This window comes from Amblyomma maculatum, chromosome 3, assembly GCF_055883805.1.
Source record: "Amblyomma maculatum isolate TAMU_Amacu chromosome 3, ASM5588380v1, whole genome shotgun sequence".
NCBI classification, from domain to species: domain Eukaryota; kingdom Metazoa; phylum Arthropoda; class Arachnida; order Ixodida; family Ixodidae; genus Amblyomma; species Amblyomma maculatum.
The window spans coordinates 169,920,145-169,933,788 of NC_139346.1; the positions used below are offsets into that span (position 1 = coordinate 169,920,145).

The 13,644-nt window shown below is 48.9% G+C and overlaps 1 protein-coding gene across 5 annotated transcripts in view; it reads right to left on the minus strand.

Moving 5' to 3' along the window:
- The window catches only part of LOC146196872 (rap1 GTPase-activating protein 1-like), a 207,472-nt gene that overhangs the window by 13,194 nt on the left and 180,634 nt on the right, over positions 1-13,644 (minus strand). For 4 of the 5 annotated variants that reach the window (XM_084598563.1, XM_084598564.1, XM_084598566.1 and 1 more), the window contains 6 exons: positions 10,237-10,394; positions 9,120-9,285; positions 7,808-8,122; positions 6,257-6,321; positions 5,099-5,424; positions 460-560 (listed from right to left, as the gene is read on the minus strand). In XM_084598563.1, coding sequence (XP_084454689.1) covers positions 460-560; positions 5,099-5,424; positions 6,257-6,321; positions 7,808-8,122; positions 9,120-9,285; positions 10,237-10,394 — 1,131 coding nt within the window. Of the gene's footprint in view, positions 1-459; positions 561-5,067; positions 5,425-6,256; positions 6,322-7,807; positions 8,123-9,119; positions 9,286-10,236; positions 10,395-13,644 lie in introns of all 5 variants that reach the window. The other variant, XM_084598567.1, reaches the window with a different exon arrangement.

Below are 13,644 nucleotides of genomic sequence, written 5' to 3' on the forward strand. Positions count from 1 at the left end.
GTCTTACAATTTGTTGCTGAATATTCTCGAATACGCATACCACTGGTTTCTTGCGGCTGTCTTGATTCCTCGTTGTGAGCGCAGGTAAATTTCAGCAGCAAAATTTCACTACACGTCGAAACATTCGGCAATTTCGACTAACATTTTCAAAAAAGCATCTTACAGTATTCGACAGTTGTCTCACAGTTGTTTTAAAAATGCAGCCCACTGGTTTACCGTGGCGTTTTTAACTAATCGATGAGAATGAAAGAAAAACTTTCGAAGCAAAATTTTGCAATGCACCGGAAGCTTAAACTGTCCTGATTAGCATGCCCGTAACAGTACCTTAAAACACCACGCAGTAATACCGTACAATATAAGGTGTCACAGAAATATGGGCTTGGAGTCGCCCCTGGAGATAGCTGAAGACAAAGTCATTGCCAGGCATCAAATATGTTCATTGCCTCGTGAGACCCTCACCGCTTTGTCCTTGAGCCAGTCAAACTTTTCCCTCTTCATACGTGCTAGTTCTTGTGCTAGACTCTCGATCTGGTCCTGGTAACCTTGGATGGTATCGGCACCTGTTGGAAAAAAGTCACACACGAAAACGCTGGATGCATCGTTCCGCGCACACTCGAAGGCATGCAGGACGTAAAGGGCTGGACAGCATGCAAAGAGGTTTTTGTTTTGTTTTTTTTCATGCATCCCGAAAAAGAAAGGTTAAGCATGCTCGGTGTCAAGACTTCCATGAAACCCAGCTTTTTAAAACAGCTAAATACGGCGAGAGGAAAGGCACCGAGCCAGTACAGCTCAAAACAACTCAGACACAACAAACGAGTCTGCAATTGAAGCATGCAACACTTAAGGCAAATGTTTTTTTTTTTTTTAAACCTTAGCTCTTGTGGCTCAGAGGCAATGTGCTAACGCTAATCCAATGAAGTGTGCAAAAGGGCGGATGACCTCGTTCTTAAGGCGAAAGCCTTTAATGGCTCATGACTCGCCTTCGTGCTCGTGCGTTAGCGTAAGTGTCCGCGATATTCTGCGGGATACCGCGAGACTGACGTCATCGCCTGGTGACGTCATGACCAGTCGTGACATCATGACGTCGCATCCGGTCATGCCTAATAACTGGAACTGACGTCATAATGAAGTCACCAGGTTGGCGCTTCCTGGGAACGCTGCCCCACAAAGTATACAGATTCCGCGGGATACCGCGGGATTACACATGCATGTATCTAAAAAGTTAGTGGAACACTCAAGATTCGCCTTAAGAGTAGACACGATAGGACCTTTTCATTCCGCGGTTTTTTTATACTTTTGTTTAAGTTAGTTTTTGGGAAAAATGAGGCACAGTATTTGCTTCACGTTTCGGTGGACACCTAAACTTAAATTTCCAATTTTTATTTTTATCAGGAAAGGAAAGAAAATTCTCGGTTCCCACCTGAACCGCGTCGTAAGGAAAAGGACACCGCCTCAACTACAGGTCTCCATACCGACATCTTTCGACAATCTCCTGTCACGTTTCAAACACTGCCGACAAAACCCGAGCCGAACCTAGTATACAGTGGACACCTACACTCAATTTGCAAATTGGATTGTAGGAAAAGAAAAACTCAATATTTGTCACAGTTCTCAGCAGAAACCTCAATCGCGCCGTAAGGGAAGGGACACCACTTCAACTATAGGCCACCAATTTCGCTACCACGTTCCGAACATTTCCGAAAACTCCCAAGCAAATCCAAGCTGAAACTAGGTTACACTGACAGCTTTTTGGCCAAACGAGCTATGAACGCCCTTGCGTAAGACAGACCGACACGATGCCTATTTTCACCATGACATCCGCATGGGCGTCACTGTGTTTGGGTGGTCGTACCGGGCGTTATGCGGAAATAGGAGTTACCCACGATCAGAGCCGCCAACGATAGCTGTCACAAAACATGGCGGCTCGCTCGGACGCTTAACTATTGGAAGCGACAGCCGCTCGGTCGCTGCCGCTTTGGCCATGGTTCTCAACTTGGCTCCGTTCATCGGCAGCCAATGCCGCTGCGGGCTTGCCTCGCTGTTAACTCACCGAATGCTCAAAACGAAGGAATAGGTTACCTCGTTTTTTTTTTTTTTTTTTTTTTTTTTTCAGATTAAATCTTGATTTTCCTAGTTGCTATGCTTGGCGAAAAAAGTCCGCCTTGCATGGATACGGCCGGGAAAACCGGTTCTTTACAAGCGCCGATCCGGCGTCGGTCGAGCTCCGTCCAGTGCTGCAGTACTCTCGACTACAGCGAAAATACAGAAGCCCGTGCCACATGGCGAATAATTCTATCTTTACAGTGGACAGCGCAGCGTACATTAAATAACAAAACAAAGTCACTTCTGTGGGCGCCGGCGCGGTGATGTCATCCTCCTCAACAGGGGCGGGAACTTTTTGTTCCAGCTGTACAAACGCTTCTCAATTTGGCATCAGAGTTGTTCGGTGGCGAAGGTATACAAAGCGGCCGAGCCAATAAGCTATTAAAATAAAGTTAAAGTGAACTACAGGTCAGATGCGGGTCACATATGTTCCCTACGATCCTGCCCGATCTTCACTCTGCTGTATAAGACTCTCTCCCGCATGCCCGAATTGGCCGGAACCCTGAGCTAATTTAGAACACTGGGTTTTCGCCAGCCCAGTTGCAATGCAGTTCTCAAATTTTCATGCTTAGGGCGGTGTTTCGTGATAAGTCCTACGTGGCGAAATTACTGCTTTAAGTTACACTGTCTCGACTAGTTACAGAGATTCCTTTCAGCGGTGGGGTTTTGGTGTGATGCAAACCTTAGAAAAGCGCATTTAAAATTAAAGACGATAGATTAGTTTGTTATTTTATACCTGTGTCCAGCAGCAAGCATATGAAATGCGAGTCCTACAGAGGCATTTGCCAAGACATCTGTGCACCACCGCCGAGCGTTCTCGCTATATGCCTCCGCAGTCGACGCAAACCGATCGTGCGGCGCGCTGACGTTTTCTCTCGCGCCAAGGTCCTTTACACGCAATTCTGTTCGCGACCGTTCCTGGTCACGATGGTTATGAAAGATGAGCTATCACGTTGTCGTGGGGCATAGCGCAGCTCGGTAGCATAATGCATGCGGCCGAGCGCGATACAGGAGGGTCAGATGGTGTGACGTTTGGGCAAAGGCGAGGTATAATGAACTAAAATATATGTCGCCGCTGCAACAACCCTTCAACGCCAAGCGCGCTGAGAAGCCGCCCTTTAGTCGAGATCGAAGGCGAAGCCAGCGAAGCTACAGCACCTACTGCGGCTCCACCGGCAGAGCACCCGCCTAGTTTGCGTCGCCTACAGAAAACGACCACCACGCCGCCACCGGTCAAAACAGATGCGGTATTTCTTTTTATCGGCGAGCCACAGCTATTTTTGTATGCCACAACTGGCCCGTGACCTCTGTCAAGGTCACGAGATTTAGCGGTCAAACTTCTGTGTTAAGCCTGATGATTGCCGTGTGACTTTGGGGCATAGTCACGTATGCCACCAAGTGGCCCGTGACCTGTTAAGGTCAAGATCACTATATTTAAAGAAGCCTGGTGTCATGTAACTTTGGGGCATAGTCACGTAGGCCACAAAGTGAGTCGTGAAATAAGACGTTTCACAACACAAGCAAGACCGTGACCACTGTCAAGGTCACGAGATTTAGAGGTCAAACGTCTGCGTTAAGACTGGTGGTCGCAATGTTACTTTGGGGCATAATCACGTAGGCCGCCAAATGGCCCGTGACCACTGTGAAGGTCCTCACGAGATTTAGAGGTGAAACTCCTGTGTAAACCTGGTGATCACCATGTGACGGGCATTGTCACGTATGTCACCAAGAGGTCCGTGACGTCTGTCAAGGTACCGAGATTTAGAGGTCAGACTTCTCTGTTAAGCCTGGTGTCATGTAACTTTGGGGCATAGTCACGTAGGCCACAAAGTGGCCCGTGAAATAAAACGCTCGGTGTTCAACCGAGAAAATCTACCTGCAACTTACAACGGTTCGAACAACAAAGAGGCACCTGCCGCGGTTGAACACAGATGGTAAAATAGACAAAGGAGAAATCTCCCCATCCCTCCTATAGGGGAGAGGCGGGGGATACGAAATACTCGGATATAGCGAAATGCACGGCTAAGACAAGACTAGAGGTATTTTATAATATGCCCCTCATTGCTACAAACGCGGGGTGGGAGGTGTATGCTTTCACGTTACCTCCACATGAATAAAAATGAATCGCCGATGCATATTTTCTGTAACGCTGTTCGTGAGAAGCGGCGAATGCAAAACTTGAACCGCTTGACCATGGACCAGGTGTTTGCAAAGCATGGAAAACGCGCACGGACGGCTTCCATCAAAGCAGAGCGAGGCTACCTCGCCTGCGACAGAAAAAAAAGAAAAAAAAAAACGCAATTAAAACAGGAATGCTGCATCAAGTCGAAGCTCGTTATTTGTGGACGTTTATTTGTTACGTACGATTCTTATACGCGCGATTCCGCCGGTACATATAAACGCAGGGTTATGCTAGACTTCTCATAAATGCTGCGCTGCTTAGTTGTACACGGACAAAGGAACTGGACAAACGCTGAGGTTAAGGCGCAGCATTTATGAGAAGATGTTCCAACTAGCCCAGTCTCAAGCACTTCTTAACTATGCTAGACAGGGTTTTCGTTTAGCTGCGTTCGGTAGCACTGGGTTGGTTTAGGCTAATGCAAGTACTTAGGCAACGGGTGATAGCAGTACGCTTCATGACATGCGCAGCTACTTTTTTTTGGCGATGCTCGCTGGAAAGCGATTCACGTTGATTAAGCTCCGATGTTAGATGTCTAGCGTCTTTGCACACTAGTGCCACACTACAAGAGCGATTAAACACAATAAAAAGTGATACGAAGCGTGCAGTTCAGCCTTCAAGATAACCTGGGCATAGCGATTCGGTCCAATTCAAGCAGAGGCCGCAGCAGATGCAGATAAAAGCGGGGCAGCGACAGAAGAAGAAGGTAAGGAGCAGGCAAAGGGGCTGCGGCCGTTCAGGCAAGGGGGACAGGGGTAGGTGTACACATGCATCGAGGCACCAACCAACGTGCAGAAGCAGCGCTAGGATAAGCACCCTCCGCGTGCGATCCTGCGCCGCTGGCCGCCGACGCCGCCGTGGCTTGGATGAGCAGGGAGCGGGAGTTCCGCGACGGGATCTCCGGAGGCACCGAGCTGTAGGCACCGCTGAGGCCCAGGTCGGACTCGACGCTGTTCAGACTAGAGGTGTCAGACTCGGCGCAGGGCCCAGAGCCGCCGCCCTGCTGCTGCTGCAACTGGCAGCCCTGCTGGGACTTGACCAGTGAGGGTGGTGTCTCGGGGCTGGATACGGGTGTTGTGGGGCTGCTGTTGGGTCGCCGCCGGCTCATGCCCAACAGGGAAGTGACCGTCGGGAAGTCGAGCCTGCCGCATTGTTAGGGAGGCCCCGTGTAACTATATACGCGTTGTGTGTTGTTAAACGCGGTTAGCAAGGCGCAGCCTTAGCTCGAGCGGCAGTGATCGTGCTTCGCAGCGAAAGCAGATGTGTTTAGGAGGGTTGACTCGTTAGGAACCAACTTTGTCACACTGTTATAACACTACCAAAAGAGTTGTGCTAATCCGCGCATTCTTCAGACCTGTGGTGAGCACCATTTTTTACGTGTTTGGCGCTTGAACAGGAATATGCAAGTAGCACTGTCACCGAGTGAAGTTTATTTAACCTGTGTATTGTAAATGAATATTCAGGCTTAAAGTCTTGATTGAGTTAGTGCTGACTCAGCCATGACTGATTCCATGGCTACCTTCAGAAAATGTTTAAGCGTGGTTTACAAGGCTAGAGTTTTTCTATACTGCACATGGCGCGATGCTGACAAGCAGTGGAAATCACTCTACTTGTCACACAAGTTTCGCTTAGGCTGCCTAGGTGTTGAAACTGCTGTGTAAAAAGTTTAGCTGATTTTGAAGTGGTTATCCTAACATATCATAAGTCAGTGAGGTTAGCCAAGGACACGCCAAACGATTATTTTTTTTTGCAGTGTGGAAACTTAACCAATGAAAGGAATAAAGAATGTAATTCCCTTTGTCTGGTATTTTACAAGTCGTAGAAAATGTATCTTGACATGCATATATTGGAGCAAGTATTATTACCACTAAAAACATCTCCAAACACCATACATAAGCACTACTCACAGGTTTGTTGGGCCAACTTTAGCCCTGTATAGTAAGAGAAAAAATAATTTCAGAACCGCTGACTCACCGACGGCCGCTTCCTTGTGAAGGCGATCCTTGGTTGACATTCCGCGAGCTCTGAGCTTTAGGTGTCTGGGAAGAGAATAAGGGCAAGAACATTTCTCGTAAGTTTGCTTCACTGCAGTAACATCTGCTTGCAGCAAAGCCTGCTAACAGTGTACAGCAAGGTGAGTGCTTCACTGCAGTAACGCCCTGCTTGCAACAAAGCCTGCTAACAGTGTACAACAAGGTGTGCTGGGAGCACTGTCCAAAAATAAAGCTCAGTGAATTAACGCTATAGTCTAATCCAGTGGTTCTATGCTGTTCTCAACCGCTGCCCCACTGGCTCATTCTCAATTATGCAAATAGACTATCACCAGGAAGTCGAGACAAACCTGCAGCTGCTCTCATGGTAAGCCTTCGTCATCCGATGAAGTGTAAAACTGTTGTAAAACTGTGAGAGTGTGAGTCATATGAAGGTGCCTATCTGCGACGACGTGTATCTGCAGCCAGGAAGCGTATCTCTCAGGGAGCTGTCGTGCCACAGCAGCCAGGCTTCCGCCAGACTGCGTTGCACCGCCGTTTCCCGAGATGGATATTGCTACTCCCCCTTTTCTCCCTCTAAATTTGCAGCTTCAGGCAGAAAACAAGCTTGGCGAGCGAGAGAGAGGCACAAGGCGTGCTGCACGTGGCCGAGATGCGCCCGGCCCGCGGACGCCGGTGGCGATCGGATTCAAGCCGGGTTTCGGGAACCTGTGGCCGCCATGCCTGCGACCTTGAAGAATTGCAGCTGCAACTGTGGGGCCTGCTGTCGGACAGTGACGGGTGACTGAGTGGGTGGTGCCGGCTGAAAGGAAGGCGCCAACGTTTTTGGAACACGAGCGGCGTTCTGGAGCGAGGCAGGCAGCGGGTGCTCGAGAAACTTTCATAACAGAGGCTGGTTGCCGTCCTGTTCTCCAACTTCTTTGTTCATTCGCTATATTGTAAATACGTACCTACATAAATTACGTTTCTCTGCTCACGTTCTCAAATCCGTCTCCAATCTCATCTTTCCTGCTTCCACCCCTGTACCATACTGCCCGTGAATAGCGACAGTGCATCCCCGCCATGCCAGGGCGCCTATCTGCCAGGGCGCCTATCTGCCAGGGCGCCTATCTGCCAGGGCGCCTATCTGCCAGGGCGCCTATCTGCCAGGGCGCCTATCTGCCAGGGCGCCTATCCGCCAGGGCGCCTATCCGCCAGGGCGCCTATCCGCCAGGGCGCCTATCCGCCAGGGCGCCTATCCGCCAGGGCGCCTATCCGCCAGGGCGCCTATCCGCCAGGGCGCCTATCCGCCAGGGCGCCTATCCGCCAGGGCGCCTATCCGCCAGGGCGCCTATCCGCCAGGGCGCCTATCTGTGAACAGATGTATCTGCCACGTGTTTGCAAAAGCATGATAATGAGTATCTATGATGGCGAGTGTGTGTGAAGTTGAGTGCTTATGAGGGTATCTGCGACAGTCAGTTTATGTGAGTGTATATGAGAGCATGGTGTATATGCAAAAGCGCGCATCTGCGAATGTGCACAGGCTGACACCCACCCCGGTGGCTAGTGGCGTGTTCTCCCCGATAACGGTATTGGTGAGGCTGCTGCTGCTGGCGCTGGAGGAGGAGCGCTTGGCCAGATTCGACTCGACCGATTGGCTACGGATTTTGACACTGAGCGCCTTGCGGAAAAAGCCGTCCAGGAAGCTGGCCCCAGAGGCCGCCGCCGCCGCCGTGCCGCCGTTGGTGGCGGCCGAGGCCCCGTCGTCCAGCTCGTCGCCGGTCACGAAGCTGGCACTGCCGGAGAAGTCTTGCGTTTTTCCCACCAACTGGTCGTGCAGCGTCTGTAGCAGCGACGACCGAGTGCGTGCCTGCGCCGCCGCCAAGAAAGACAGAGGTGCGCTTAATAAGGAATGGTAAAATTCAGCATGTTAAATGTTTGACTTCTTAACAAAAGACGAAAGCAAATTGAGATTTCTTAAATCATTTACACAAACTCTTGGCAGCTAACTGGCTTGGCTTACCAGCATCCATAAAATTTATTACAAAAAATTCGAGAATGAGGTAACGAGGGTCAGAATAACGGCGGCTTGGAGTGGATGTTCCAAAATGCGTCAATTTCGTCCGAAGGCGGCAACATAAACAACACCACCAATGCTCAAATGAACAGGGAGACAATATAAATGACCGCTTCTAGCCATTTAACCACGGTAGAAAGCTAAGTGTCTCACTATTTGAAGTCTAGAGGCCAATCAGAGCGCTTATAATATTTGTGCATGCGTGATTTTGCGGGCGAAGCGCCTATGTACCAATATGCCATTGCACTCTAACGACCCTTAGGTGGTAGAAGAAACATAAGCAATAGACTAATAAATATTTCGTGGCTACAGTATTGCTCTGGCGCCAAAAAAGCCAATCAATCAGTTGATCAATATGCACGCATTCTATGCGTTTCTCTGCTCCATTCTCACTTTTTGTTTTCTCCCTTGTTTTCCACACAGAGCCACTAAGACAAGTATGTTTTGATTTGGATAGAGTTTAACGTTCCAAAGTGGTTTAGGCTATGAAAGACTCCTTAGTGGAGGGTTCCGGAAATTTCGACCACTTGGGCTTCTTTAACGTGCACTGACATCGCACAGCACATGGACGCCATACTTGTCGCCTCTATCGAAAAACGGCACCACCGCGGCGGGGCTACTAAGACTAGTATGATTAATGTTCCCGCTTCCCTTTTGCCCTCCTAAGCTATGACCGGCAGCAATGGTACAGAATGCGCTGCGCAAATAGAGCATCGATTCGCTAAAAGATGATGGTGGTTTCGGGTGCGTATATTCGTCCTGCGATGAGAGAAAGGAAGTTCAGGCTAACCTCTAGCCGCGCAAACTGCTCGGCCCGGTACGAGGCGTTCTCAGCGTTGATGAGCTTCTGCAGGATGAACTCCCGAAACTCGGGTCCGGCATCGAACTCGGCCGGTACCGGTAGCTTGGGCTCGAAGAAGGGCACGTCCAGACGCGCCGTTACCGCCACGCGGTACCTGCGCCAGAGAAATCGGCACAGACCAAGCTCGCACGAGCCACCACAGAAACTGTAGTCATCACTTTCAGGACAAACTTTTAGTAAAAGAACTAGATAAATCGCCCAGCTCTCAGAGTTCACCGCGGTTATCACTCATTTACTAGAAAAAATAATTACATTGTATTCTCGGAGTCACCAGGGAAGTACTTCTAAGGAGATGTCGTATGGTTCCCCCTCCCCACCTCCCCTTTCTAACCATTTCCGAAAAAAAAAAAAAAATAAAAGAAGAATGCAATCTGAACAACCCACGTGATGCGCCCTGTTTTAGAGGCACCGGTTTCTTTGTTGCTCGGTAGCAATTATTATTATTATTATTATTATTATTATTATTATTATTATTATTATTATTATTATTATTATTATTATTATTATTATTATTATTATTATTATTATTATTATTATTGTTATTTTGCGGAATTTTAAAATCTCATTTGGCTACACGTAATGGTTTAAAAGAACTTTTAGACGGGCTAGATGGTTTTCAGCTTCAGACGGCATTCTTAGTGCAGAAAAACACACATGCACACGAGAGAAAAGGAAGGACACGGGACAGGCGCTACTACATCTGGTTTATTGCACTGAAAAGACCTGCAATATATAGCAATGACCACACAGCGCACGTAAGTCCCTTTCTAGGCGAGGGAAAAGTTTACTGACTCTCTTAAGGTGAAATTGACAAAGTTCTCCGGAGTTCATGGTTTAGAAAGTGGCATGATGATTGGACCACCACTGGGGACCTAGAAGAATCTCTCCAGCCATCCGTAACAAACATTTAGGCGCCACTGCTCTGAACATTGTAGAGAGATATCCAGGGCTCATTATTTACACCGCGACCTGTTTCTCTAGATTTTGGCCGTTGAAGATGGCACGTTAACCAAGGCTACGCGCGACAGAAGGGAGGGCCCCTCACCTCTGGCGGTTGACATGTACGCGGCCCGTCCTGATGGGCTGGACGACGATGAAGGAGTGGAGGAAGTGCGAGGCGATCATGGTGGGCATGAAGGGCGTGTTCTCCTCCTGGAACACGATGGCCACGATGTCGTTGCCGATGTGGCGCTTGCGCTGGAGCTGCGTGGGGTAGAGTTCCGCACCTCAGGTAAACTCTGAGTGAACTCCATTCAAAAGCGTTCCTTTACAAAATACCATCTAAAACTCGCTGTTTTCTTTTTATTCGAGGTGTTTGCCATTAGGCATAATGCAAAATGGAGGGGAAGTAGGAGACAGAAAAAGGAGCGCAAGCTGGCATCGCTTAAAATTTCGCAGGGGTTGCCGATAAACTGATTATCTAGTGCCCACTTGTGGTAGTGCGCATTCAAGGTCCCACCGCAGGCCTACGTGAGGCCTGTTCTCGCGTGACCAAGTCGCGGTGAAGGCGACAGATGTCACTATGGTTGCGCGCGATTACTGCGTAAAACTTGGTGCTCAGTGCGACGTTTAACTCTTACGCATTTTTTTGTTTCCCGAGAGATCGCACACTGTGCTGAAAACAAAGAAGTCGCGCGACAATCAGGAGGAGGAGGAGGAGGAGGAAGATGAGGAGGAAAGGCAGGGAGGTTAACCCGTAAAAGCGACCGGTTTGCTACCTTGCACTGGGGGAAGGGGATGAGCGGATATAAAAGTTGTGAGAGAGGGATGATTGAAGTCAGTACAGTCACATCGCAGACATGCCACATCACATCACATCCCAGGCAAAGCGGAGCAGTGCCTGGGAGGCCTTCACCGCAAAACGATCGCCGTGGCCAGGGACCTAAAATCTTAATTTCAGTCAACGGGCGTCCATCTAGATGCTCCAGCGTCAGCGAAATGCAGTGTGCTAGGCATTACGTCCACTCACCTAGACACATCACTATTTGTGCATTTCACCCGCCGCCACTACACAATCTTTGGCGGTGTTGACAGCTGTGAGCATCATTTCTTCAGCGTTTAAAAGAACTCGCCTTTAGAGCAGTGCGAAACCACTGTTTCACATGGTCTAGCCGGACCACGAGATAGCTAATTAGACACGCTGCCTCTAAGCCACGCAGGTACGTTAGTAAGCCTTGATTATAAAGCGGGACTTTATATAGTATATGGTCGATCCTGTTTACTTGGGCAAGCTGCATAAACGTTCTCCTCACAAGAGTGCCCCTGGCAGGTGAAGGCAAGAAGACAACGCCAACGTCGCTTACATACTCGGTTTAGCCACGTTAAACCGCTGCAATTATTTCTCTTTTTTTAAGCTCGCAAGCTCACCATCCAATTGCACTTGCCTGGCTATTACGGTTCTACTAATTTGCCTGTTCTCACCCGTGTGAATAGTCACGGCGACGTCAAAGTGATATACGATCCATTTGCACGTGACACAGGCAGCCAAGCAAAAGAGTTGGAACAGGCAAAACGCATAGGTGTGCCAGACACGCAGCGTTCACCACAGCTCGGTAAGAAAGTTCACGAAGAACGCAGTACAACACCTTACTTCGTAAATTGCGCTTATTTATTTTGTTTATAAAACAGCTTTTTCATGCGTTATCTGGTTTTCGCCTTGCCCTAACAATTCTTTCCTGCAGCCTCTTCGCTTCGAAATGTTCCACTGTGACAATCTGCCATACTACACGGCCCAACCCTCGTTGCACATTTCCTACCTCCATCCTCTCCACCTTCTTGTCCACGTATTCTCATCTTTCCTCATTACGCTTCCGAACCATTTCGTTATTCCGTTCCAAATCTCGACAGCCCTCTTTTTCTACACGGTATAGTTTCGGACGTTAGCACTAAGGCAGATCTATCACGAGACACGGACGTCCTCATTTCAGAAACTTGAATCTCAGGTTTCTTAACTAGGAGTGTTCCGAACATTTCAAAGCTTGAAGTTCTAAGAAAGGAAAAAGAAGAAGCTCTGCAAGCCGTTATAGACCTAGTCGAGGAATTTGCCGGGGAGAGCGGTCTTCAATGCTCCCCAGAAAAATCCGAACTTATCAGGCTACACAGAAGAAATTACAAGTCCCCAGGAGAAATTCAGCTCTCTCTAGGAGACCAGGCAATTCAAGAGAAGGACAAGATCAGAGTTTTGGGGCTGTGGTTGCAAAGCAATTTGAGAGTGGACTATACAATCAAAACACTCAAAACCACAGTAAACCAAATTTCGAGAATGATTAGAAGGCTGACCTGGCACCGGAAAGGGATGAGGGAGGAGGACACCCTCCGCCTTGTACAAGCCCTAGTCGTTAGCAGGATTACCCACGGGCTCCCATATCACGAAATTAGAATCACTGATAAAAGGCCCATTGACACTATCATAAGAGGAGCCTATAAAACGGCCCTAAACCTCCCGCCAACAACATCAACGGAACGTCTTTGGGCACTCGGAGTGCACAACAACTTCGAGGAGCTCAAGGAGGCGGTTCTAGAGAGTCAGAAACAACGCCTAACAACAACGCAGGCGGGTAGGGAAATCCTGTCAAAACTAGGGCTATGGCAGGCACTAAGAACTTCTGAGATCAAATCACAAATTCCGACATCCACAAGAAACAACATCTATGTGAACCCGATACCCAAGCACATGCACCATGAGTTACAGAAGGGTCGAAGGAAAGCCAGAGTCAAATCATTGGAAAAACAATTGTCTAAAGACGCGGAAATTGTCTACGTGGACATAGGGGCTTACGGCGAGCCTGGCAAGTTCACAATAGCTGCAGTTGACCACCAGAAGAGGCCAATTATTCAGGCTTCGATCTATGCCAAGGATCCTGCGGAAGCGGAATCACTGGCAATAGCCGTCACCATAAAAACACAAGACCACCAAAAGAAGTCATCACACTCCCAACCAGCCTGCAGGGACTACCTGGCCGGAAAACCTCCCAGAAGAGCGTGTGCAATATTACGTTCCATCTCCCAGATGCACACAATTACACGGACACCTGGACACGAAGGCCTAGAAGGAAATGAGCTAGCGAATGATCTAGCCCGAGCTCTCACAAACCAGGCGGATCCCCATCCCTATCCCACCCCTCTCCTAGGACCCTACGGCGACAGGCTGGAACACCTACGGTTAGAAAGAAGAATTTTCTCACCACCACACAAACAACTTCCTTCCTCGGACGCTATAAACTGGAGAAAAATACAAACACATTCCCTAATCTTCACATTTTAAATAAGATAAGCCCAACAAAATACACGAGTTACTGTCCTTGGTGCGGTGCAAGCCCCACACTCTATCACATCTCTTGGGAATGCCAGGACAAACCTGACCCAACGTTACTAGTGCCATGCCCGACACACGAGCAGTGGGAGGCGGCCCTGACCAGCGACAACCTGGACCAGCAAGCCTGTATTATCCAGC